At 35.1% G+C, this 27,551-nt stretch overlaps 2 protein-coding genes across 4 annotated transcripts in view; one reads left to right on the top strand and one right to left on the bottom strand.

Annotated features, from left to right (window-relative positions):
- The window catches only part of kuz (zinc-dependent metalloprotease kuz), a 78,124-nt gene extending 68,911 nt beyond the window's left edge, over positions 1-9,213 (top strand). Inside the window, exons 4-15 of one of the 3 annotated variants that reach the window (XM_017909219.1) lie at positions 3,595-3,890; positions 4,896-5,042; positions 5,124-5,272; positions 5,356-5,590; positions 5,671-5,845; positions 5,928-6,105; positions 6,213-6,390; positions 6,462-6,695; positions 6,773-6,889; positions 6,966-7,130; positions 7,213-7,342; positions 8,122-9,213. In XM_017909219.1, coding sequence (XP_017764708.1) covers positions 3,595-3,890; positions 4,896-5,042; positions 5,124-5,272; positions 5,356-5,590; positions 5,671-5,845; positions 5,928-6,105; positions 6,213-6,390; positions 6,462-6,695; positions 6,773-6,889; positions 6,966-7,130; positions 7,213-7,342; positions 8,122-8,261 — 2,144 coding nt within the window. In that variant the 3' untranslated portion in view covers positions 8,262-9,213. Of the gene's footprint in view, positions 1-3,594; positions 3,891-4,895; positions 5,043-5,123; positions 5,273-5,355; positions 5,591-5,670; positions 5,846-5,927; positions 6,106-6,212; positions 6,391-6,461; positions 6,696-6,772; positions 6,890-6,965; positions 7,131-7,212; positions 7,343-8,097 lie in introns of all 3 variants that reach the window. The other 2 variants (XM_017909211.1, XM_017909205.1) reach the window with 2 other exon arrangements.
- A 3,929-nt stretch (positions 9,214-13,142) lies between these two features.
- On the bottom strand, positions 13,143-17,054 carry Hem (Nck associated protein 1 Hem). The gene is made up of 2 exons (XM_017909230.1): positions 16,987-17,054; positions 13,143-16,908 (listed from the first exon to the last, which is right to left on the bottom strand). The coding sequence occupies exon 2, from the start codon at positions 16,774-16,776 to the stop codon at positions 13,408-13,410; it is 3,369 nt and encodes a 1,122-aa protein (XP_017764719.1). The 5' UTR covers positions 16,777-16,908; positions 16,987-17,054; the 3' UTR covers positions 13,143-13,407.
- Between the last annotated feature and the right edge of the window lie 10,497 nt (positions 17,055-27,551).

Here is a 27,551-nt window from a genome sequence, read left to right as displayed (position 1 = left end):
GTAAATTAATAATTAGTAGTAGAATAAGTTAATATAGCACGTTTGTTAAAAGCGTGCGCAAATCAAAAGGAACCGCAAGGAACCCAGTACTGCATAATTATCTTGGCTTCTTTATGCTACACTTTTGAGAAGCGTGTTTATACTTAGCTTTGCAATTTAAAAGTTCACACAGTGCTAAGTACTCTTCCTTTGATAGAAATATCCACGTGTAGTGCACTTATGAGAGAAAATAATTAACATTTCGTTATATATCTTATAGTTCCATGAAAACCACTTGTATCATTATTTCGTAAATATGTACTTAATCACAGAATCCGAATTCTTGCCACTTATCAACCTCCAAATTCACCCAGGAATATATTTTAAGCCATAACAAAATATTTATCTCCTTAACGTGCGATAATTCGAACGCAATAATTCGTGAATTTTGATCTCGTAATATATCGGATTAAATGGAATTAATATCTCGAAAGGAAAGGATAAATGGGAATCGTAATTAAAATAACAGGAAAGAAGCTGCTGCGACGATAAGACGTTAAAATATCCGCGACTAAATGAAAAGAGAAATGAACAAGCATTAATTACGTTTTAAAACTGAATCGCCGGATACGTACATCGCCCTCGGCCGCGTGACACTGTAGAGCAAATAAATTTATGGCCACGTTCGCATTGTTCAGAATTTCAAAAGGTACTGACACCCGTCGCTTGTCCCGGACAACAAACGGGATAAACAGCGAGCGGGGAATCGTCAAAGCAGCGCTTTTTAAAGCTGAATTTTTAAAGTAATGGATCGCGTTTAATAGCACAGAGGAAGCATTAATAACCGCGCCGAAATCTCGACTCGTAAAAAATGATGCAGTGTGTCGCGTGCGCGATGGCCTGGCTCCGTGTTGCTCGGTGTGCAGCTTCGCTCGTCTGCCGGCGTGTCGCTGCGGTCGCCGGCAGAGTGAAAGAGGAAGTATGATTTCACACCCATACGTATATACGCGGCTGACCACGTCCTCAAAATAATAGCATCGTCGTTACGGACGATACGACACCCAAGGGGAAGCGGTTAAGTTTGTCATTACGTGGCGCATTATGTCCGTGCATCCGCTTTACAGACACAGCTCCCTGCATTTCGAAATTACGCGAATAATTAAACCGCGCATCGGCACTTCCGCAGCGACGCGTTAGAAACTTCCTCGGTTGTCAGTTCCGAACGTTTAGACGCGTGTTCCAGCCCAGTTTTGAGGTTATACGTATCCGCTCGCCTTCGTTCCCGCTTCTTACAGACCAGCGCGTATCCGAGTTTCCACGAAGATGTTCCTGGGAAACAGTCGTGCACGCCTCAACGGATCCGGCTTCCGCGTGCTTCTCATCGAAAACACGAACGATGAAAGATTCGAAATCCCTCGGAACCCGCAGACGTTTCGAGTTTCCAGATGTATTCGTTAGACCCGTGGGTTCTTCGTAGTAACTCTAGATTGAAGATCGAGATGCTTGGCTGCTTCGGAAATTTTAATGATCTCAAGGTTCCCGTGTGAATCCGCTGCATATTTAATTTGCAGATTTTTAAGATCCTACGTTACGTTAATTCACATGGCTTACGAGTAAAGACTTTTTCCATTTTTCACATACATATATAGGAAACTTTTTCTTATATATATTTAGGGTTTAGAGTCTCATCTACTTCGAGGTTTTTAGCGACGAATTGGACTTTTCACTGTATATTTTGTCAAATAATTAGGTAATTTACATAGTTGGTAGTATTTTTCTGATGTTTTTGAGAAGTCAAACCAGTGTTTGAGCTTATTCCGTAATAGCTTCTTTGGGTCAGGTATTTCCTGGGAACGTTTATTTGCATATTTTTTCACATTACGTCGTGAAAGTTATCGAATGCTGAATAAATTTATGAAATAAAAATTTCTTTACCTTCTTATCCTTGTAATATGTGACTTGGAAATTACCTGCATTATATCATATACTTATATTTTTAATTCTCATTTCTTTCTGTATATAGTATTATTGAATTGTATTTGTGTGCTACTGTGTGTGGTATATAATCAATAATACAAAAATTGGGTACTCTTATATTTCTTTGTAATATTTAAATTCATTTGCAGAGAGTTATTATGAATTTATATTTAACTACGTTTTTAAACTGAAATTATATTACTTGAATGTATCAACAGTGCTGTTGGATGACGTAGTACTACATATTTTCAAAAGCAAAAGCTGAGAGCGCTTGACGTAATCGTACTGCTTTTTTGAATAAAAGCTAGGATAGTAAAATGGGAGAAAGGTCAGATTTTTATATATATAGCTTAGCAAATAAAAATTAACAGTTTGTAAATATTTTTAGAGCACCATAAGCTGTACATTTGTTAATCTCTGTCAAACATGCTTAGGACACCGTGAAACTTGTCGCTATATTATTATACTTATCTCACCTGTGGAAAAATTTAAAATTTATTCAAACTCGCGAGTAATGCAAACCGTTCTTAGTTGGTGGAGCGATTTGTCTGGTAAAATTCTTTTATGGTTAGAACTAGGGCGGTATCTGATCGCCTTCGAACCTCTAACCTCTAAATTTTATATACGTTTAAATATCCAGTTTTGCCATAAAATGGCACTTTAACGCTAATTACAGTCAAAGAGTAATTAGTTCTTTATTACAAAATGATAATGCTGTTATAAAATAACATTAAGTATAAAATTATAACATTCTGTATTAGAAAATTATGACTGGGGCTAAGTAAAAAATTTATTTTACCACAATGAAAATCTCTTCACTTTCATTGATTTTATCGCAGATTAAACGCTAATCTCCATCTTAAGTTAATCCCTCCCGCGAACAAAGTAGTAAAATAAGAACAATTGAAAAGAGTAAAAGATAAACGCGAATTGTAACAGATTTTAATCGATTATTTTATTGCACAATAATCCACAAAATTATAAACTGCTTACTATTAATTGCGCAACAGTATTCCGTGCTTTTAGTTTTAAAGTACTATAAATTGAACAACAGTGCTTTAGATTTAAATGTCAGCACTCTTTAACGTGCTTACTGCGATTATTGATTATTAAATATTTGAAATATCATGTCATTTATTATTTCGTTCGCGATAGAACTCGGAAAGAGATTATGAATACAATGGCAGTCGATAAAGTGCATGTTCGATACAGTGTTCACTTCGCGTTTTAGTCGAATAGGAGCTATAATAAATTTACTGGGATCAGTTTTTATATTTTTAATGTCAATATAAAATGTGCCATGTATAAAATATATCGAAATATAATACGATGGAGATCTTTACTCTAAAAACAGAATAAACCAATTTTCGTTCTAAAAATTTGAAATCCAGGAATTATTACTAGATCAGATCCGAAAAAACGATAAGTCGTTAATATTAATAGAGAATGTACGAATGAGTAAAATTGGTTTATATTTGAGAGCAATTCTGTTGAAAATTCTGTTCAATATCTAACACCGAATTATAAATTGAATTATGAAACTGAGGATGAAGTTATTATCTTTGCTTAACATACGCTATAAAAATTCCATGCAAATAATTTCCAAAGCATTCGTTGATATTTTGCCACCTTTCATAGGTGAATCCGGTGGTTGTGGAGTAACCGATGACATGGTGCAGTGGATGGAAAGGATTCAAAATTCTGGCGAGCCAGAAATTTCGCAGCTAGTGATCAGAAACGAGAAGAAATTCAAGCCACAGCTAAAATCGTGGAACGATCTTCAAGAATCGCCAGGTCACAAGTATACCAGAGAAGCTAACGAACCTAGTCATCACAGAACTCGGAGAGCAACTAGGCCGAAGGAGGATAATAAAAATACTTGTTCCCTTTTCATTCAAACCGATCCACTAATATGGAGACACATATCGGAACAGGTAATCGAAATAGTAGTATTAGTAGTAGAAATAGTAATTGAAATCATTTTCCTGTACTAATTATTTAATTAGTAAATTATTTTATTATTTTATTTAATTAATTAATTATTTAATTGTTATTATTTTATTAAATTAATTAATTATTTACCTATACCATACTTAACCCTCTATGGACCCGTGTAACTTTCGAGTTACATGCTAATGTATAGGTATTTTATTAAATACTGTATTCAACGTTATCGTCTTGATCATTTCAGTTCGCGATTTTTCTTTCGATATATTTATAATTATTTTTACAATACCTCCCGTGGTTCCATTTTTAAAAATTCTAATTCTTTTTCATTTACCGGTTATTATAGGTTATGATAGGTTAGGTTCTTTATGGCCCCCTATTCCACAAGATGGCGTGGAAAATTATCTTGTCTACCTATTGCACATTATCTTGGTACAATAGTACAAACGTTGTTAATTCAAACTTTCAATATGAATTCGTTATAATAAAATTGTCAAAACTCCTAAATTTATTGATTGATATTTGTTGAAGTTATGTTACATACGATTCTTATAGTCAAGAAAAATATATACTCGGTCCATAAACGAAAAACGCATAGTCTTCGATGCACGTGTACACTCAGTTTCGTTGCACATAACCTAAAATAATAATCGACCTAACCTCTCGACGGAGAATTGAACTGAAAAAGGTAATAACTCGTGGCATAATCGTGGAATACTTCGAATGCCTACCATTTCCTAGCCGCAGTCATATTCGTATGGCTATTCCTTGGTAATGGGGCATAGCGTAATTTCATTTCGCATTTTCTTCCCAAACTAGACGTCTCAGCATTCCGATGTCCTCGGCTCGGGGGAATATTTCCATCTCTGCATTCCCTTTGGTCAAGCATTCTTTCCCCCGTAGCATTATAAAAATCTCGTTACATGTAAGCCAGCCCTTAGTCGTGACGTTAGCGAATATCGAGTAGCTGAATTTTTCGACTGCACTTTCAGCTGCATCACGACGCGGAGAAGACGAGGGAGGAGATACTGTCGCTGATCGCGCATCACGTTACAGCCGTGAATTACATCTACAGAGACACCAGATTCGACGGGAGGATCAAGCACAGGAATATTAAATTCGAGGTGCAGCGGATAAAGGTAATTAAAGGGCTCGTTAGTTTCTGCGTGTTGGCTGCATACGAGCTTTCCCGTGTTAAATTTATATTCTCTGTTCGATAGATTGACGATGACACAGCGTGCACCCCACAGCAGACGTATGGCGAGCCAAATCCGTTCTGCATGGAGAATATCGACGTTAGCAACTTTTTAAATTTGCATTCGCTCGGCAACCACGAGGACTTTTGTCTCGCCTATGTGTTCACCTACAGGTACGACGAGAGTATGCCACTTTAAAATATACACGTCAAGCTGTGCACGTGAATACGAATTCACCAGTCTATATTATTAACAGAGATTTTACTGGCGGTACCCTTGGTCTTGCCTGGGTGGCCTCCGCATCCGGCGCATCCGGTGGCATTTGCGAAAAATACAAAACGTACACGGAAACGGTCGGGGGAATGTATCAGTCCACCAAGAGGTCTCTCAACACTGGAATCATTACTTTCGTTAATTACAATAGCAGAGTACCCCCGAAAGTATCGCAACTGACGTTGGCTCATGAAATAGGACACAATTTTGGATCACCTGTAAGGATTTATTTCGACGAACAGTGGTTCGATACTGGTATTTGTTGTATTTAATTCCTATTTTAATTTCATTTTCGCAGCATGATTTCCCACCTGAATGCAGGCCTGGTGGATTGCACGGAAATTATATCATGTTTGCGTCAGCGACCAGCGGGGATCGACCGAATAATAGTAAATTTTCAAAATGTAGTATCGGGAATATCAGTAATGTCCTAGATGCTATTGAAGACAACAAGAAAAGAAATTGTTTCACTGGTGTGTATAATGTTAGATACGTATACTCGCGATTTTGGCAATAAATTTCATTTTATTCAATTTTGTTTTTATTTTTTTCTAGCTTCTGCTGGAGCATTCTGCGGCAATAAGATCGTCGAAGCTGGAGAAGAATGCGATTGCGGATACGATGACGATGAATGCGTAGATAACTGTTGTTACCCAAGACAGGTATCAGAGTTGGATAAAATAAAGAATGAGACAGCTAAAGGCTGTACCAGGAAATACGGAACACAATGCAGGTATAGATTTCAATGCAATGATCGACGTTGCATTTTATAAGTTCATGACCCAGAATATATTGTCCCTCCTGTGTAACCAAGAATCTCACGAGTCATTTTTCTTCCAGCCCCAGTCAAGGGCCATGCTGTTCCAGCGAGTCATGCCAGTTTGTTCCTCTCTCTAGAAATGTTCAATGTAAAGCTGAATCGGATTGTAGTTACAATTCCACCTGTAATGGTCGATCTTCCGAGTGTCCTGCGCCATTACCAAGAGCTAATAAAACTAGGTGCAACGAAGGGACTCAGGTAAAGAAAATTTTGAAATCTGTACACATGGTATTGGAAAATAGTATAATATTTTGGAATTTTGTTCACAGTTGTGCATCAACGGCGAGTGTACGGGATCGATTTGCCTGGAGTGGAATCTGACTGAATGTTTCTTGACTAGTAACGTAATTCCAAATATTGATAAACGTAAATTGTGTGAATTAGCTTGCCAAAATGGAACCGATCCATCGACCTGCCGCAGTACCAGCGAATTTGCACACGTTGTTGGACTGCCCGAAGGTGGAATTAGCCTGCGACCTGGATCACCCTGTGATAACTTCCAAGTAAACGTCTAATTTTGTATATTATTTTATAAATTTGTTATTTATCTATGTAAGTAACAATTGGATATTTGTTATAGGGGTATTGTGATGTATTTTTGAAGTGTAGAGCGGTTGACGCAGAAGGACCATTAGCCAGATTGAAAAATCTTTTATTCAATAAAAAAACATTGCTCACAGTAGCACAATGGGTAACTGTAAGTATAAATTTGACCCATAGATTTTTATTTACCACGATTATATGCATTTGACAATGTACGTTTGTTTCTTCAGGAATTCTGGTGGGCAGTATTATTAATGGGTATAGCCTTCATTATTTTCATGGGCTTATTCATCAAGTGCTGTGCAGTTCATACTCCTTCGAGTAATCCTAAGAAGCCACCAGCGAGACGTATTAGCGATACCCTTAGAAGACCGATGAATACCCTAAGAAGAATGGTACATAAAATAAACTAAAATAATAAAACAATAAAATATAAATATTTATTTGTTTTAAAGATGATGTGATTATATTTTATAGCGACACCCACACGGTGGAGGTGGGGCCGGTCCCAGAAATATACCTCCTAGGCAAGGTCAAGGAGGGCATGGTACTCGTGGACCCTCCCATGGCTATGGGGAGGGTAGAGGTGCTCAGTATTATCCAAAAGGTAGGTTTACCTAAAAATCTGCTTGCTTTCTAATGCAGCTATCGTTGCTCGAGTTTGATCCTAATAAACGTTGCTCGTTAAAATACATACTGTATGTTTGTATATTAGCTGGTAAAATATGGATTAAACTCAAGCTAAGAAGCTTGCTGTTATGTATTTGTCCCTGTGTGATCTGCAACTACATCAATGTTTTTTCCTGTTTGCATCTTCCTCGCATTGATTGACGCGCATCACTACCTGATACTATCGTTCTATGACCTACAGAGGTGAGCTGGGGCTTATACTCTATACCCGTGATCAGAGCAAATTCACGAATAAAAATCTAATGGAAAGAGAAAACATGCTTCTCGTCGCAAGTCGCAACTATTCTATCTCTCGATGCGAATTCTTGTATTTGCTCGAAATTCTCTTTCATGACCATTCAACGAAAAGCCATCATGAAAACATTCATTCTATCATTAATACCGAAGTAACAGTATTTTTACTCCGCTTTCGCATCATTTGTATTGATTTCAATCGTATTTTTGGAAATATGGCTTTTGGATGATTAGTGGAACTTGGTAGAAGTATCTTGGTGGTAACTAAGGAACACATTGCATGATGAATATAGTTACATAGTTCGTATTGATAAATTTCGCCATTCTTCATATACTCGCTGTAGCAGCAGTGACTAACCTACTACCCCGGTACTACATTCGTTGTTTCGTTCGCTTCGATATTTCTTTTTACAATTGAATATTTTTCTAAACTTTAAGCAGGCTATCGCTCGGTTCCCACAGCTAGTGCGCCACCCAGTAGCAGCGCAGCACCCAACTACGGCCGGTCCAACCACCCAGAACTGTACGCCGGCGCCTATTCGGGCTCCGGGGGAGGCGGGAGGTCCTCAGCCTACGAGATGAGGCATCACAACAAGGTGTGACGATCTTAGAGAACTACCACGGACGAGGAACGGTCTCAACGTTGCACCATAAATTGTTCTCTTGTTTAATGCCAAACTGTGAAACGAGCCGATCCACCCGACACGATATCTCTCGTAATCGAGATCGACGGAGTAATGGAAGAATACAACGTAATGGAATGCATTTGAAAGTACCGACGATCGTCGATCTACGTTTTTATTTCGATTCAAATAACTCGCGCAAGGGGACTGGTTCGGAATTGTAAATTGGTGAAGTGTATTATATAATCAATGGTGATATATCAACTTCTCGTTTGACGTTGAGTTTTTGTCGAGCTGATTTTATCAGCATGGTACGAGGACATCGACGTTGCAGAACGAAACGAATAACAGCGTTGGACGTGATAGATCGTAAAATGACAAATCGTTGAAAGACTATATTATCATACAATTTTATGTAATTCGTCTTTTAAATGTTTCCTGCAGATTCCTCCATGTTGCCATTAAGTATTTTCGCGTCTTGATCAAAATCATAAGGCTTTCGACAAATCTCTCTGCCCGCGAAATTCTTTGATATAAATGTACCGATCAAAATTATGGAGATTTATTTCTGTGTACAACGCTGGATTCGCACAGCGAAGAAATATTTGCAGTAATATTGAACGCAACATATTTTTGTCGTTCGATGTAAGAACATTTATGGCCAAGGTTGCATAGTAGTGTTTATGCCTCGATTTCTTGGTGAAGTCGAATTGCGTGTTTTTCGCTTCGGAAAGCGTACTTTTATACACGAGGACTGTTAGAAGAAGAAGGGAAGTTCAAAGGGAGAACGGAGACGACAATATATATTTGGAATAAGTGTTAGAATGATAACCGTAATTTTTGAAAAGCTCCCGTTGAACGTACCTTGTGCCTTTTAACTCTTACACGCGATTGTTATATATATGTTATTCTACTATACTACGATTTTAAAAGACAGACACATTTTTTTTATTTACAATTTCTTCCAAATGGATATTTTTTATTCTCAGTTAAGGTTTCAATTATTGATACTTTATACCAATGTAAGTGAATATAATTAATAAGTATTGCCAAAACATTTATCATGTTTCTTTTTGTTTTCTTTTTTTTTAACGCATGTATACATAAGTTACATAGTCCATTAGTATATACCATCGCTTTCCGCAGCGAAGGAGCGCGTTTACCATTACCAAACTATTGCAGGTCATTCACTTGATCTCTACCATTGTAGCATAATAATTAATGATATTTAATATTCTTATACTAATTTTTATTAGCCAATTGAAACGAGCAAAGTTACGAGAGACTATGAACATGGGAGAAAGGTTTCAAGAAAAAAATTTTTATAACGATATTTCATTAATGATTATTATTCCGATGAGAATGATACCGAACAATATCGATTTTATTATAATTATGCTTATTATTATTAATATTATTATTATTAATTATTATTATTATTATAGCTATTATTATTCTTAATTAGTTATCTATTTCAAATGATAATTTATCTCCGCTATCGCGAATGTTATAAGTTATATTTAAATATGGTTTTTAACTTACAATTACCGGGGGCTGTACCGTAAAAGCGCTTTGATGATGCGCATAGCGGACCAAAGACGAGCCCTCCTTTTGAAATATAAACATGTTTTAATATACATGGGCTCAAGCAGCACATTCGTACACTGCTGCATACTCGTATGTCACACAGAGAAAATTCGCCACGTGCCCAACAGCGAATCGTACTAAATTGTACGCGATATATATACACTTCCTTTCTCGAAACGCCAAAATGTTGTATGTGATCGACTGAATTTTTTTACTCGTCCCTCGTCGAACCTTCTTGCGCAAATTTTGTCCAGTTCTTTCCATGCGTTTCTATTCGAGGCAATAACCGTAAAGTCCTTATCATCACGGCTAATAGCGATACGATAACGATTGTCAACATCCGATCTAGCGTTTTTCCTTTCTGCGATATTTTTGATAATATTATTAGACTTAGCGATTTTTTGAGAGTTAAACGTGTTACCTATTTCTTCTCATTCGATATCTCGTAAAAATGTCACTACATACTGTTCAACGTTACAGCAACTAGTTTACACACTACAGAGATATAGATTTCATTTAGACGATGACCCAGAAATTTAACAGTTTTAAATATATAGTTGTGCAAGACAGAAAGAACATTAAACAGGGATGAAGATATAAAACAAGGAGGTGTCTGCCAAATCGCAGAAAATACGAGTTTGCGGATCGTGTGGAAATGTACAATAGTCGCAATGTGATTATAAAAAAAGTGGATCATACGAAAGCTGATGCGAGAGACGTGCGAAAGCGGGAAAAGGCAAGAGAGCGAAATGGTATGGAAAGAGAATGGGCGTGAACGAATAAAAGAGAGAGTGTTAAACTGTGTACATATATTGATATTATATATATTATATATATATACATAAACGATAATTATATAACCATAACAAATGGTAAAGCGAATACAAAAAAAAAAGAAATACTTGTTTTTATATCAAATCTGTATTATAGCGAAATATTATCCTGTATTTTGTAATCGGGACGGAAGTTATAAGGATGACGAACGAATGCCTGTACGTGCGTGTAATCGAGCCCTTAGGTTTTTAAGGTGACGACTTTTAATCACGATCCAGCGTGGACCGGAACGGATCGTTTGATATAGGTTATTTAAGAAGTTTTGAAGTTTCTTGCATATAGATGCAACGGGATTCCGTTTGGTCCCATTCGTAATTGCTCGTCCGATCGTACAATTTAATTATATGATTTCTATGTGGTTCGATATTGATGATTCATGGTAGGCCATGAGTACAATTTACTGCCATGAATACCATTTACTGCCATGAGTACAATTTACTGCCATTCGTAGTAACGCGTAGCGAAGGAAAATGTCGACGTGTTTTGAAATTGCAAATGGAAATGCTGTAAACTTATTCGTAAGAAGGCATTAGAATTAACGTGATATGAGATGATAACGCGAATATCATTTTGATTGTACTACGATTAACGACGTTGTTTGTTAGATTTTCCTAAAAGTCAGGCATTGACTACCATTCAATCACTGGTCACGTAGTTACAGATTTTACTCTTTAGACGAGTCGATGGATGTTTAAATATTGTTCATAATTCTTGCTTCCATTTCACTGCTATGAAAACCGTTAAACTGACTGAATACAAGATCAAAAGAAAAGAGAAAAAAAAATAGAAAAAAAAAGACAGAAAAATAGTGGCATTGTTTAGAAAAGAAAAGCCTAAGACGAGCGTAGAATGGGGCCAAGTTCTAGTATCTAGTTGACGAAGACGTTGCTTGCCCGTACGAGAGGAGTATAACAATTAAAAAGCAAAAGTACGTTTTCATTCATCATTTGTCCCCGAGAAGTCTCTACTACATATGCTTAAGCTTATTCGTTTTTGCGCTGTCTGGATTAAGATCGCGTTCTACTATTATTATTCGGTGATTGTGCATTTCGCTGCACTTTTTGTGATAAACATAGTTTCTGTGGCACGAGCAAATTCTTCGATAAGGAGAAAATTCGAATGTTTGCAAAATCAGCATTTCCAGAGTACCTATCTTAATCCAGACCTGCGTCACTGTGACGCAATGCACACTACTTTATCACTTGTACATAATGTTAGTAAGGAAGAAACAAAAAGAAATCGAAGATTATATTTTTTCTATCGATCCAAAAATGTGGTGACCTATCAACATCGTGCATCCAATATTAGTTTCATCTACGTTAGATTCTTCATGTCCGTTCCGATTTGATTTAGCTAAAAATAGTATGTCGTCTCGTTTCACCAAGAATCCGTACGTTCTACGTGTAGAGTGTTGCTTGGATATCACAAAATCACCAAGTTGCCTTTATGTTTTATGTGCCGTAGTGTTTTATTTCATTTTTAATCCATACACTCAATTTCAAGCTTTACGTTTGGATTGATATTTTGATATAAGTTTTATTAAGCATGATACTGACCAATCGCCTGAACATTGCTTCAGACCACCACTCTCTCTTTTTCCCAAATGTCTAGAACGCGGCGAGTGTTTTAAGAATATTATAAATAAAAGGAATCTGATTGTGAATCTCTTGTGTTATGTTAATGTGATTAAAAAAAAGAAAAAAAACAAAAACATTGTAAAGAACTAAATAAAGCATACATTTTACATTTATATTATGGTATATAATATCCTATACCCTGTATAACTTTTATATGTAACAATTGCAATGTACACTGTTAACTGGAAATTAAATGAAACACATTTTTAATTTCCTATATTGTTACTTAATCAAGAAAATTAATACATTTCGTTCAATAAACATTTGAAGGTAACAATTACACAAATTAATGAAGAATTTATATAAATAATATGATAATTTAAAAAAATAAATTTGTATTACATATAATCAATAATAAAAAGGAGATAAAATGTGACAAAAAAATATTTGAGAAATACTGTAGGTTTTATAAATCAATGTAATACTTTTAAAAAAATATTGAAATTTATTTGTTAACCTTCATCTATTATACCACATAGAAACGAGAGGGTTAATACAAATACAATTTATAGGTACTTTTATTTATTTTATAAACTATTGTAAAAGTTACAATTGTACATTAGAAAACGTAGCAGATTGAATGATGTCTATTTTACCATACGTGTGTATTTCGATTCATAAACAGATAGCATTTTACAATTCACCTGTAATACAAAACGACCCTTACATACAGATGATGTGTAATAGCATACTGAAAAAATGCATTATTGTTTATTACCGAATTTTTTGAGACAGGTATCAAATATGAAATAGGTGGTACTGCTCTATACAAAATGCATTATTTTAAATAAATTAGCGCAAACTTGTCCTTCCAGGTATTTTAAATACATTTCGAAATATACTTATTTATATCTCGAATTCGATATATTCGAAGAATTCGATTCGATTTAAAGCAGCATAAAAAAAATATTACTAATTATATTTCTTATAAATAGAATATTTTTGCCACTTTCATCTCTCTTTTGACCAGGTAATGAAAACTCTTCTGTTTCCATGTGCAATACAATGGACGTGAAAAAAAATGGCCCTGAGTGGCAAGCTAAAAGCACATTTCTTTGTTAATGATTTTATGGCTGCGAATGTTCAAGCTTGTATACATCGTGATATGCATTACGTATAAGTGCATATGGAAAGCAGCTTTCGAGCAAATCCATCGTTAAAAACGGTGATTCTTGAACAATCTGGTCCAATAAAAGGTACACGGATTCTCTGTTTTTAATTGCATCTTTGTCAGCTTCTTGGCCTAGTCTAAGTAAACTAGACGATGCTAAAGCAAGAAATTCCTTCATTCGATCTTCTATGTCATTTTGTCCACAAATAGTAAACAATGCACCGAAAATATTGTTTATCGCAGTTGCCATACAATGTATATTATTCGAATGCCCTTCTAAGGATGCCCGATAAAAGGAATTTTCATTTCGAGCTAATTTTGGAATAGAAACAGCCACAAAAACCATTAACAAGCATACCAGTAAATGTTCATCTTCATCTACTTCAGATTTTTGGCTTCTTAATGCTGCTGTTAGCGTTGGATCAACTTTGCAAGTTAAACCTGCTGCAGATGTCATTTCTGAAACAACACGCATCGGATCACCAGATGGTAAATGATGCCGGAAATCTAGAATTGAACTCAGAAGAAATGGAATACGTTCTTCCAACACGTCGACTAATGCAGATTGTGCTAATTGTCTGAAACTTAAAATTACGCCTATAATTGTGACGCGTTGCAGCACATTATCTACATTTTGTAACCTTTTGAATTGTTCCTTCATTATATCTGGTTTATCAAAATTTGTTCTTAATGCAATGAGAACATCTTTATTTCCAGCAACTAATTTTTTCAATTGTTGAACTTGACTGGCTATGTGCCACATCAAATTTTCATTCAACATCTTCATACCATATGGTCCAATTAATTCAGCTAATGCTCTTAATTCATTAATGTCAGAAAATTCCTCCGCATTAAAAGGTATTGCACTCTCTACAGACAAACTAACAAATGCTCTTTGATTGCTAGAATAACAGATATTACCAGCACTAACTCGTCTGAGTAAAACATCTGAATACCATTGTGTATATAAAGCAGCAATAGTTTTATCACCATGACTATCTAATTCTTGAGTTTGTTGAAGAAGTGCATTATTAAATACACGTGTAATATCTATATGCACATAGTTTTCAACTGTCTGAAGGACATTCATGTAAGATCTAACACTAACAAATAATTCTGACGGCTTAGCTATTTCACTAGTATCTGGATTGTACATGACCATACCAACAAGTGCTCTGGCAAATCTTGATTCTAAATGCTGATGCAAGTATTCTCTTGGTGCAAATGTATATTCCCATACATTAATAGTGGGACAATAATTAATAGCATAACATAACTCTGTTAATGCCATGTGAAGTTTATCCATGGTTGTAAGTTCTTCTCTTGTCTTTCTGTAACTTTCTATACCAGGTTTATGAAATTCGCACATATTCTTCTTATTCTTATCCTTTTTCTTTCGATTTACAACCTGGGAAATTAATAATGCACAGTGTTTTGGCAATAATTTGTCACTCATATTACACTGCTCATCACAGATAGTGGTAATAATATTCTTAGCTTCTTTGGCCATTTCATCCAAAAACATATTGACAACAGATAAACTTCTTTCTCGAATGTGATGACGTTCCTCTGGACACAGTTCATGTGTACAACTTTGAAAATGACTACATATTAAAGGAAATGCAACGATATATCTATTTTGAGCAGGAAATTCTAAGCACATGTGAAATTGATCCTCAAATACTTTGCTATAGAAACAAAAGATTGATAAGTCAGATGTTTCAACTAGCATTTCATCCAGGTTATCCACCATTTTAGTATGAAATACTACAGTATCCATAAAAGATGCTAATTCTCTATTATCAGCTAAATTCATATTACATTTTGCAATAGACATATATGCTTGCAATCTAAACCAATCTAATCGAAATGCACGAAAATCAAATAGTTCATTATCTTCCACTTGTTTCACTGTCAGACTAGCTATCTTTGAACACATATCACTGAGAATTGCCCCTTCATCTTCTGGGCAAACTGGAAGATTTTGTATCATTTGATCTAAAGCAGGTGCATCAAATCCTGACAAGAACTGCACGTAATATCTTTGAAGTACTTGGGAATATTTTTTTACTAATGCTCTTAATTCTTCACAGTGAAACAATAATTCTGGCAATTGACGATCCACTAAATCTTCTCCTCCTCTTCCTTTACTTTTCCCTTGTGTTGGGGGATTAACTCCATGTCTCAAAAGCCATAAAACTTCATCCCTTGCATGAGAAAGCCCCATCAAAACTAAGAGTGCTTTTGGTCCCAAAAGACCAGGTTGGTCAGTTAAAATTAAACCCAGTTCTTTGAGTGCTGTTCTTAAAAATTTTCTTCTTTCTCTATGTCTATAGCCAGCCTTTTGCACTGCTTGATTATAACATTCCTTTACTTCAGACACTCTCTTACTATATCCTTTAATACTTTCAAAAAATGTTTGTATATATTGATGTATATAAATCACTTCATCTCTGAATAAGGCTAACACCCAACCTGATTCTAAAGCTGTAGTCCATAGTTTATTGGGTTGTTCTTGATTTAAAAATGAATGACACAATGTGAAACCTAAAATAACCCATCTTTCTATTCTGTCTAAACTCAATGTCTCACAAGACATAGTATCTGTTGCTGCAGCTTTAAGTATCTGTCCTGGACTTCCCACAAGACTAAGCTTTTGATCTGCTCTCCATGTATCTGCAGACAAATTTCTTTCAGGATAAATAGGCGACAATGAAGTAAGAGCAGTCTTCAACAATTTAGAATGAGGAACAAATTCTTCTGAAAGTTTTTTTAATGGCGCATCATAATCCATAATCATTTGACCCAAACGAGGAAAACTAGGATCAGATTGACTGTGTACCATTTCATGGGCTGCATTAAATAAACCTAATACTGCTTTACGATCTTCTACTTGTGATAAAAGTATCATTAAACTGACATATGTAACAACAAGATCCAAATAACCTTTTGTTAAATCAAAATTTATTGTAATGTCCATATGAACACCACAAGCATCCATGGTGGTTAAAAGCTCGCAAACATTGTCTTTGAAATCAAGTAAATCAACAAAAGTGTAATAATACAAGGATAGAGATTTAATAATCTCATTTCGAAGACTTGTAATAGTTTGGAGACTTTTAACATCAATGTTAGGGAACTTTCGAACGATTGTCTTAATAGAAGACTCTAAACTTTTATCCGAAAGAAAGCCAGGCTTAGATTTTGCATCACCACATGCTTTTTTTATATTATAAATGCGGGTTAACATTCCAATACCTCTGTCATTTAAAATAGTTAGCTTTTCTGCTAACTTTTGTTGACTAGGTACAATAGGTCGTGCCATGATTATATTATATTATTCTTTATAAGGTCAACATAACTCATTTACTTCTTTGGTTTTAAATGACAGGAGACCCCACCCCTGGGGGTAATTTACTCTTACCGGAAACGCCTAAAATAGAATGACTTTGTTCTCCTAGAAAAAAATGTTATATATCTGTTATGTCCTTCTCAAAAAAACGTAATATTTAAAGTTTTGAAAGGTGTAGCTTACCTTTCCTGCTGTTACATGTTTAATATGAATCGATGACACCATAGAACGAGATTTCTGTGTACGTCGCGTATTGAATGAAGTACTGCTCTTTTAGTAGACAGTGTAGCCAACAGTAGCTGTGTTACCGGTACTTTAAATAGAACAAATGTTACTAAGTTCTTAATGATTTTGAAAGGGAGTAATGGAACAAATACTTTTACGTAACAAAACGTTAAGGATCTTTTCTTTTACAGTATATACGTATAACAACTATGTAAGTAATATTTGAGACAAAATCTCGTAGATATTTACCATAATAGATATCTATAAGTAATTACATTTATTTATAATGTTTACTATTAAATTTTTTTAGGGTGCTTGAAACTCTTCTGTTCTGTATTTTCTAACCTTCATAATTTTTATTTGTTATGGTTTCATTAATATTCTACGATATAAAAAAAAAAAATAATCGTAATAAATATTCATATTGTAAATATTAAAATTTGATTCGTAACAAATGGAATAGGATAAGAATTATTTATATTATATGAAAAAAATTGACTTTATTGATTTCGATGATTTTTAAATCTTATTCTATCCTATCTTATATCTTATCTGCACCTATGCTTCATCAGTACAATAAAATAATTTATTCTGACCATATGTCGATATTATTAATACCATCTTTATCGAAACTTATCAACTATCGTAATTATTGATACCTTCTTTATTAGAACTTATTGAATATCGATATTATTGATGTCGTATTTATCGAAACTTATCAATTGTGTTTATTTTTTATATGCTTTTCATTAAGAACCAAAAACTTATTCCCTGACAGGATTATCATATTAAGTTATTGTATTTTCGTATGAGGATACAGAAAATTTTATTTGTATTTTTATTCAACTTAATTTTTTGCTATTCTATAAATTTCAATATTTTATTTGCATGTTTCTTAAGATTACGAGATAATAATGTTATAATTTTTATTTATTAATAATTAATCTTATTCCTAATGAAAAGTAATGAAACAAGAAATTGATGCGTTCATGAAATTTGTTCAAATTTTAATATATTAACTTGTTAGTGGAATAAATTATTAACTTAATTTATCTTAAATTTAATTCACAAATGACATAAAGCCTGTTATTACAATATTCCTCATTCTATAACAAACATTGTTTAATATGTGTCATTTTATATTTATTCTTTTAAGTTTACTTTATCTTTACATGTAATGGAATCTTAACTTTCACAAATTTTTAATAGTTATATATTAAACCTTTATAGTTATGAACTCACTATTATACATGTACATGTATTATCATAAGAAATATCTATAGAAATATTGTTATAAATTATTTACAATATATTCATAGCTATATCATTATGGATGTATTTAATTATAATACTACATATTCAGTATTATGTAATGAATGTATATTATGCAATAATGAATTTGTAACTATTAAATTTAATATAATTGTACATTTACTTCTATTAGATTTAAAACAGTAACAATTATGCTGTCAATCCTAAAAATTATAATACCACTCCTATTTTAGTTTTATTTAATCATTCTTTAAAAACTATAATACAGAGTTCAACCAAATAATTTTTCATTTCCCTCAGTAATGTAATTTAAAACAACGTTCAAACTTAAATTCCCTGGTTTACCTTCCTCTGTGCAAATGTCACGTTTGCACTTATTTACCAGCAATCCTATATACACGTACGTATCGGTTGAGGTTGCATTCAACGCACGTACCAGCTAAAACCATTGACGTCTGAAACATATTTACGATCGATAATTCTCATAGCACGAAAGAAATATGGATATCAATGATAGGCGACGAAAAAAGGTACTCCCTCGTAGATATATGATAATGGGTATAATCCTTCGATATCTTATCCTTTATGGGTGTTATTCATTTATAAGCGCTTTTGGATCACGTTCAATTCCCTGGCCTCACTCCTCTATTCAGCCACGTAGCCAATGTTTGCCGGCACCCTTCGACGTGGCACTATTGGCTCGGCTTTACTTCTTTCCCATTTTTCATTAACACAATCAAGTTGGTCGTAGGCGAAGAAACAATGGCTTACTTACCGATTCCTCGCGTGGGTAGGTCTTTCACGTCGAAAAAGAGGAGCTATAGATTATCGAGGGAGACGATTGAAGTTTGTTGGCGCTTGCACTCCCATCTAGGGTGTTTTTCGAGAACTGTATCGCGCAACGTTTACATTTGTGTACCAAACGAAGTCGTGTGATCTTCGATATTTACGGTTAGATTTTTAAATACTTTTATTTGTTTTATAATGTAATAGAGCAACGGTTTAGTTTCTACGTTCTCTTTTAAGGCCCTAGTTATTATTTTGTGAAGTGAGTTATTTTGTGAAAAAGTTCTTGACGATCACGTTTGTGGTTAGGAATTGGTTTTCGATCGAGGTTATTAGAACTTGGTACGATTGATCGTTGAAGTTCGTGACTTCGTACGCTCCGTTTCAGTGAAATAAAATAAAATTGTTGCTCTTTGACATTTTTAATGCAGTATAAGCTATAGAAAATGGCCTCTGCAATGGTTTCTTGTAATCGGTCGAATTCTTATCTGAAATAAACTTTGTTCTCTATTTTTTGTTTCCTACTTGTGGAGAATTGATTTTCGATCGAAGTTAATTCAGTTCTACTTACTTTCTGGTGTAGTTACCGAGGCTTGTAATGTCTATGTTCGATTTTCAATTGTTTACGTAGCTTTTGTTCCTGGAAGATGTTTATATCTTTTACTTAGGTAAAATAAGCTTCGTCCCGTTGAATTACACAATGATTTTGTAGAATTAATCTCGATATTAATTTCTCCAGATATTTTATTATCTACTCAGTCTCCATTTGTGATATTTCAAGAAACGTAGATGGTATGTTTTACTTACTAATATATACATATATAGTAAGTAATAAAACACACAAAATAAGAGGAAATAAAAAATCGGTAGAAAATTAAGAAAATTTTTAAAAATTATATTATTTAGAATCTTAATTTATATAAATTGTAAGAGGAATTTTTATTTTCAATGGCGTCAGCCTGCATCGGGATTTATTTTGCTTCGAAGAAAATTAATAAGGTAGTTGAGTTCTCGAAGTTAGGTTAAATGATGCAATGGGCAGGTGTCATGGAATGGTATGGGAACCTTGCTGACGGGTTTAAATGGCAACACTTTTTCGCAGTGCACCATGCGTCACAGAAAGTCCCCAGCCCCCTTTTATTTTATACCACCAAGAAATTTAAAACATAATTAATAATATAAGTATTTGTTAAATATTATTCACCCCTTTCACCACAAAATAATGTGTACAAATTCCTATTCAAAGTGAAAAAAATTTGGAATTAAATTTTAACTAATGAGATAGAGTCAGTAGTGCCCGCTTTACTGTCGCTAATCCAGGTTCATATATGGACACTTATCTGTGCAGATGATTTCTGAAAATTTTGAAAAATCACGTACATATTCTATATGTGTATTACAATTATATACGTATCAATGAGAAATTAATGGTATTTCGTGAGTCCACTTCTAAGAATTAGCGAAGGTAGTAACGGACACTTAAGCTCGCAAAGTCCCGACGCTTATGCGGTCAGTACTGTATACCACTTATGACATGTAGCACATATTAGTCACTAACACCACCTTAATCCAATTAAATAACACAGTTTAAAGCCTCTTAGGTTTCACTCGAGCATACTTTCTCATGAAAGCGAATTGCCACCATTATTGCTCAATTGTGTACTTACCAAAAGCAGCTTAACAATAAAATTACTTATAAAATAAAACTATCGTGCACCAAAAATAATACGAACAGGTCAATCCTGACGTCTTTCTCGCCAAAACTGAACTCACATAATATACAGGGTGACCTCTTTAAATTTCTCTTACTCTTCATATTTCCAGCAGAAAATTTAATTTTCTTAATTCGAATCATATAATTTCGAACACACTCGACCATTCAGCCTGTCATATTGAGAAAAAAAGAAAATTAAACAAAAATTTTTTAAAAATTCTAAATCACTTCCTTAAAAAAGTGATTAGTTTACGACTTTTTAAATTCTCGACGAATACTAATTTCTCATACATTTAACAGCTAGCGAGTTATTTTCGTTTCTATCGTTTCGTTTATATTGAAATCGGACACTCTGTATATCAACTCACACGGGACCAGGATTCCCCAGAATAGGGACTAGGGGCTAAAATGCTTTATTACCATTCGATCGAGACTTCGGGGCAACGCGAAGTCAGCCTGCCATATGTCTGATCGATATTCCCTCATTATGGTGCAACAACGATGCTTTATTACAATAGTTAATCTAAGCAAAGACTTCCGGTATTAACGCATCGGTAACGGGGGGCAACGGGCTAGGGTAATCGGGGCGGCTTTAATTATCCCGTGGCCTCCTAACGTGCAATTAATTCCGAATGCGGTTTAGTTTAGCGAACGAAGAGCAAACAATGTATTACCCTCCAGACCGCCTAAATGTAGGCGGTTATGTCGAATCGAAGAAGGGGCGGTTGAGGAGGCTGGAGGGGGGAGGCAGGTTGAAGATGGCGAGAGGTTAGGCCACTTTGCGCAAATAGCATGGATCCAACAGATAGTGCATATTTCCCGTACCCCTGCCGCTACCCTCCGTTACCCCATCACCACGCGTACCCCCCACCACCCCCCACCACTTCGCGCTCTTTGCATCCTCTGCGCCTATACTCTATCGCCTCTGAACATGGGGTTAATGCTCTGTGAATTTGTGATTGCCTCTAATGCAAATCCAAGGTTTCAGCGGGAACCTGGTCAGATCAGCTAAAGAGCGTACCCCCCGAAGATAATACATTTTTTTTTCTAATTTTGACTTCGAGTGTGCGTGGGTGTATTGTATACACGTGTTTATGGTTGGTCCGTGTGATTACAACGTTGGTTGCGAGACAGTTGTCTTCTACGCGTCGTATTTGGTTGAATTCTTGTTGGTTAGGTTAGGTTTGGGTAATGCGATTTTTAGCGAACTTTGGGGTGTTTAGTGGAATAATTGTGAAGTTGGTGTTATTATGTCTTTTATAATACTTCATTTTATTTATCACGTATAGTAAACTTTACTATTTTTGAATTTCTTTTTTGTCATTTTTAAAAATATTAGTATATAATAAAGTAGGATATATTATATTACTTAAATGGATAATATGATTTTAAAAGTGAAATTTGTTATAGTTTTAATTTTGCATATACACTTTTATTTTGTTAATTGAGTTATGAAATTTGGAAAATCGTTTCTTTGAAATCCACTGCTAAGTGATCGTGATTATATCATATATATATAAGTATATTTTTATAAATTTATGTAATTTTATAAAATGTACTTTTATAAATTTAATATATATAAATATCTTTATAAATTTATGATGTCACATGGGTTGCTCTATTTAAATGATGAATATAGAAAAGATAAACATATGTATAATTTTGTTTTAATTTATATTTTCCTTTATTATCCTTAAAACTTCATTCAGATCTTAAATAATTCACGAATATTAATTTAAACGTATGCATTGAGATCGTATCCAAGTGATTGAGATTCTAAAAATATTTTTATAAATTCCTAAAATTTTGTTTCAATTCATATCTTCTTTTTCTCTCCTTAAAACTTCATTCAAATCTTAAACAATTCACGAATATTATTTTCATATTCAAATAACGCACTAAATTTCTTACACTTTTTCAAGCTCCTCTTCTTCCACCATCATCAAAGAACATGAGAAACCCAAAATTTCCATTCTTCTCCTAATTGTCTCCTAATTATTCCCACCACTGCACAATTTTAACCGTGAACACGTTCGATCGTTGGATTACGCGTAGCAAGAAAGCCTCCGCCATTGTTCTTCCCTGCTCCTGAATAAACAAGCTCGAGCTCGTTCTATAATCTTATGATTGCTTCCGACACAAATCCAGGATTTTACCGCGAGCGTGTTTAAGCTTCTTAAAGCCAGGCTCTCAATAAGTGAATATGTCGGCGAGCTATACACAGACGTATACGATTATAGGTAATATCTCCGCAACGTGTCTTCGACCATAATTCCCTCGAATCTTCTTTCGATACGATCGATCCAACTGACCAAAATTAAACGTCTCCGTTTCGCGTTCTAACGTGTGACCCCCACCACCAGTCCCGATAGTGAAATTAGGATGCAGCGTCGAGAATCGTAACCTCTTGTACGCACACGTACACATACACGTGTATCTGCAGAGCAGGAAGTTTTTACGGCCCTGTTGTCCTTCTTACACGATCGTCGAAGGTCGTCCGTTCGAGTAGCAGAACGGACTATCGCTGCGGATGCTCGTACTGTGCGTCCGCGAGAAGGAGGCACAGCGTGTTTACCTCCCCACTCCTGTCGCAGTCCGCTGACCCTCCTATGAGCGCGGGCAGTGACCGCTATTGGTCGAAGACGGTGACGAAGGTCATTGGTGTGCAGTAGTGAGACCGAGTGAGATAAAATAATAAAGCGGTGTAGTTTTGCAATCGAAATGTTAGCTTTTTGTTTGTTAAACTTCGCGATACGGTAACGGGGGCTCTAGAGACCCGCTACTTTGTCTACTATGACGAAGTTGCGAGTGTTAGTGATAACGCTGAGTGTGTTAGTAACGAATCCTTTCAATCGAAGTGTTACCTTTCTGTTTGTTAACCCTCGCGATACGTTAGCGGGGTCTCTAGAGGCCCCGCTACTTCATCTACTGTGACGAAACTGCGTGCGTTAGAGATAATACCGGGTGTGTTAGTGATAAATCTGAGTGTGTTAGACTATATAGGCAGCTTGGCCCAAAATGTGAACATAGCGAAGGAATGGCAACGTTTGCAGGCCGTTCAAACGTCTCCAGCTAGCAATATTCAGTGTGATAGCGAAAAAAAAGAAAAATCGGTCAAATATGTCTTCCTTTTATGAACTATTTTATGAATTACCAGAATATGAAGCATATTAAAACTCAACAAACAAAAACAATTATCACATAAATCATGAAAGAGGTTCAGGTGTTATACATGTATAGGTAATGGTAACGAATATAGTATGAATTCTCGATTTATATGTAAAGGACATGCAATAAAATATAATAATATTAATAAATAATTATAATAATAATAATTATAATAAAATTTTACACTTTTTAAACAAACTCCTCTTCTCTCCATGTTATTAATATTATTAGATAATATCATACACTAAAAAGTTAGGTGCACAGCCGTCCCGGTGTCGACTTACTCTGTCGTACGTCTATGGTCCGCTATTCCAGGGAGTGGTGGGAGTAGTGGTCCAAGGGTGGGGGACTCGAGCATGTATATTAATGGATATCGGTGTGAAGTTACGAAAAACCCCGTTACCGTTTCACAGGGGACCGTTAATAACTATTATTTCAATTGGAAGACTGTGCCAATGATCTTCGTCATCATCAGCCAATAATGATCACTGCCTGTGATCAACGCTGTGATTGCAATAGGAGTGGGGATGTAAACACGCTGTGCCTTATTCAGGCGGACGCACAGTACGTGGCTCGGAATTTCGCGGGAATGACCCTTTCGTGAGACGGAGAGTAGGATGACGAACGCGATGACGAGCGTAGACGGCGCGAGAGGGCAGCACGAGTCGAGGAGGCAGCGTGTGTAGAAATGCCGGGCGAAGCAGTGGTTGGAGCGAAACGCCGAGGAAGGTGATGTGGAAAGGAGAGAGGGAAGAGGAGAACGATGGGACACGCTGGGTGCAAAGGTAAGAGAGGGAGGGAAGAAAGATAGGGAGAAAGAGAGGAGAGGAGTTCGCGCGAAGCGAATGACTGCGATTCGTCCAATTATCGGTTGGCACCAAAAGTGCTGGGTCTGGCTCGCCTGCCAAATGGGAAATAGCCGGCGAACTGCAGAGGCAAGCTATAGCCCGGCTATGGTCCTACGGACTCTGTGTGCGGGAACCTCCAGCCTTGTACCTTCTACTCTCTCTCTCTCTCGCTAGCTACGATATGAACTGGCAGAGTATAGAAGCCGCCCGTACGATGTAAACGGCCGTCGCCGAAAGATAATTTCACCTTCTACGATTCGCTAGTTTTCCCTTCTTCCGGTGTCTTCTATCCTATGGACTCCGAGCTTCGTTAAGGGTCGCCAGGGGCCGGCACCTGTCGGGATTAGGACTCGAGTCGTTCCGTCGTGTCTCGTGGGAATGGCGATGCTTGGGTGCTTGTCATCTGGACCGTAGAATTTTTCCAAGCTCGGAGGATTAATTTGGTTCGTGGAATTAGCGAGGTGGATGTAAAGAAGATAATAAATTTCTTCATCTCGATGAAGGGTTTCGGTTGTAGAATTTTTTTAGGTTAGAAATTCGTGGCTTATCCTGTTTTCCTTAGTTTTGAAATTTTGCAGATACTTTATGATGCCAAGCTTCTGATTACTGATACTGTGTATGGAAGATGGTGTATGTACTATTATTCAAATAACGAGGTTCTGGGAGCTTAACCCTTTACGCTCGACGATTTTTTGGTTAAAGAAGGGTAAGATTTGACAAATTTTCTGCTATAAGGCTGATTATATTTTTTGAACAGTAAATGAGAAATCGTATAATAATTAACATATAAAATTATTTAATTTCGATACCTCGAACACTGTTATATTATTTTAAATTTGATATATTAATTAATATCGAGCTTCGAAATTTTATCAAATGGCGACTGAAGGGCGCCTCTCAAGTGCAAAGGGTTAATAATAAAGTTTGGTTAGGTTCAGTACACGTGTACTTGTCTTCTTACAGGTTAAAAGCTTTATTTTTCTTGCACTTGCAAGAAAAATTAGAATAATTGAAATTAGCGAAGGAATTTCATGTGATGCATGTACTATTATCCAAGTAACGAAATTTTAAGATTGTGATAATAAATTTTAGTTAGGTTCGGTTTGGGTTAGGTTAGGTTCTTGCACTTGCAAGAAAAAATTAAATAAACGAAGTTAATAAAGAAATTTCATATGGATTAAAATATTTAATTCATTTAGAAGGTAATATAAAATTTTTAGATTTATAATAAATCCTAATGGACCTTTAATTAAAAAATATGAATAAAAAAATTATATAATTACGTTTATTTGTTCCTATAAGATTTGGTGATCCTCCTGTGAGAAAAAGTAAGTAATGTAGCTACTTTTAGTGAAAATAAGTGGATGTTTATCGAAATAAAAATGTGAATGCATGAGCATATTTATTTACTTTATACCACTTTAACCTCTTGCACGATGTCTTAATTATGAAAAATTATACATTGAAGAAGTATTTAAATTTAGTTAACCACTATATATTTATCCCATCAACGACAAAATTAGGCAAAAATTTTCGAAATTCATCGAATTTTTTGCTCATTAAGATATATTAAACAGAGTTATGGTCGCGTGATAAATGTAGCTTATAATCTCGAAATTTAACATGAAGAACTCGTAACGAGTTATACTCGTTATCGTACTGCGGAGGATTAAATATCGTTATGTATTTAAATTGTACTCGAATACGTATTACAAATCGATAATTTTAGTGTAAAATAATTTATAACAATTGTAGAAAATTTAACGTATAGCTCGTATTCCCATGAGCAATATAATTCTTCTTCTTCTAAATTAAGAGAAATTTTAGATTATTCCACAGTCGACCAGAAAGCCAGATAATCGTGCACGTAGCGTTTGCTATGGCCGTCTCGCGGAGCAATGCTGCCATAAACTGTCTCCCCTTAGGAGACTCTTTCGACGTGATCACGTCACGGTCATCAATCCATTAGACGTTTCATCCTGAAGGAGAAGCTTTTATCTTCGCCGGAATGAGAAGGCAAGAAAACATTTCTTATTTTTTAAGAATTTCACTGATAAAATTCTGGCACAAGTTAACGTCAAATTCGAATTTCGAAATTTAAAACATTAGACGTCTTTTCAGCGACCACTCTCGTCAACAGATTAAGTAAAAGAAGAAAATTCGAAATTCTATTTTTATTTAAGCAATTGTAATCTTCCTCGAGATCATTTTGCATTATTACATATTATTATTACATATATAACTATGAACTTTTATGTTGGATTGGTAAGTTACAATTTTCCTAAATATGAGTATATAACATCATAAGAATATAGCATAATGAGAATGAAGTGATACAATTTTCTTTTATAAATATTTAAGTAAATAATATAGAAAATTTTCTTTTATTTGAGATACTTTACAAATTTTTTAGTGAAAAATTACAATACCTTTTCATAAATTTCTTGCGAAATATAATAAATAGAAAAAGAATTATGGAAACTATAATAATTATAAAATCACAAGTTATGGTACTCTTGTGTAAGAAATGCCACTTTTAACACTAGGTTTATGGATGCTATCTGTATACTTTAGTGAAAAGTTACAATGCCCTTTCCCAAATTTTTGGCGAAATATAATAAATAGGAAAAGAATTATGGAAACTATAATAATTATAAAATCACAAGTTATGCTATTTTTGTTTAAGAAATGCCACTTTTAACATTAGGTTTACGGATGTTATCTGTATACTTATT

This window comes from Eufriesea mexicana, unplaced genomic scaffold, assembly GCF_001483705.2.
Source record: "Eufriesea mexicana isolate 0111107269 unplaced genomic scaffold, ASM148370v2 scaffold53, whole genome shotgun sequence".
In the NCBI taxonomy this organism is placed as follows: domain Eukaryota; kingdom Metazoa; phylum Arthropoda; class Insecta; order Hymenoptera; family Apidae; genus Eufriesea; species Eufriesea mexicana.
The sequence above is the reverse complement of the archived record's forward strand: the minus strand, read 5'-3'. Positions and strand labels throughout refer to the sequence as shown.

Excerpts from the sequence above, each read along its gene's own strand:
- Hem (XM_017909230.1), bottom strand. The coding sequence starts at position 16,776 with ATGGCACGACCTATTGTACCTAGTCAACAAAAGTTAGCAGAAAAGCTA.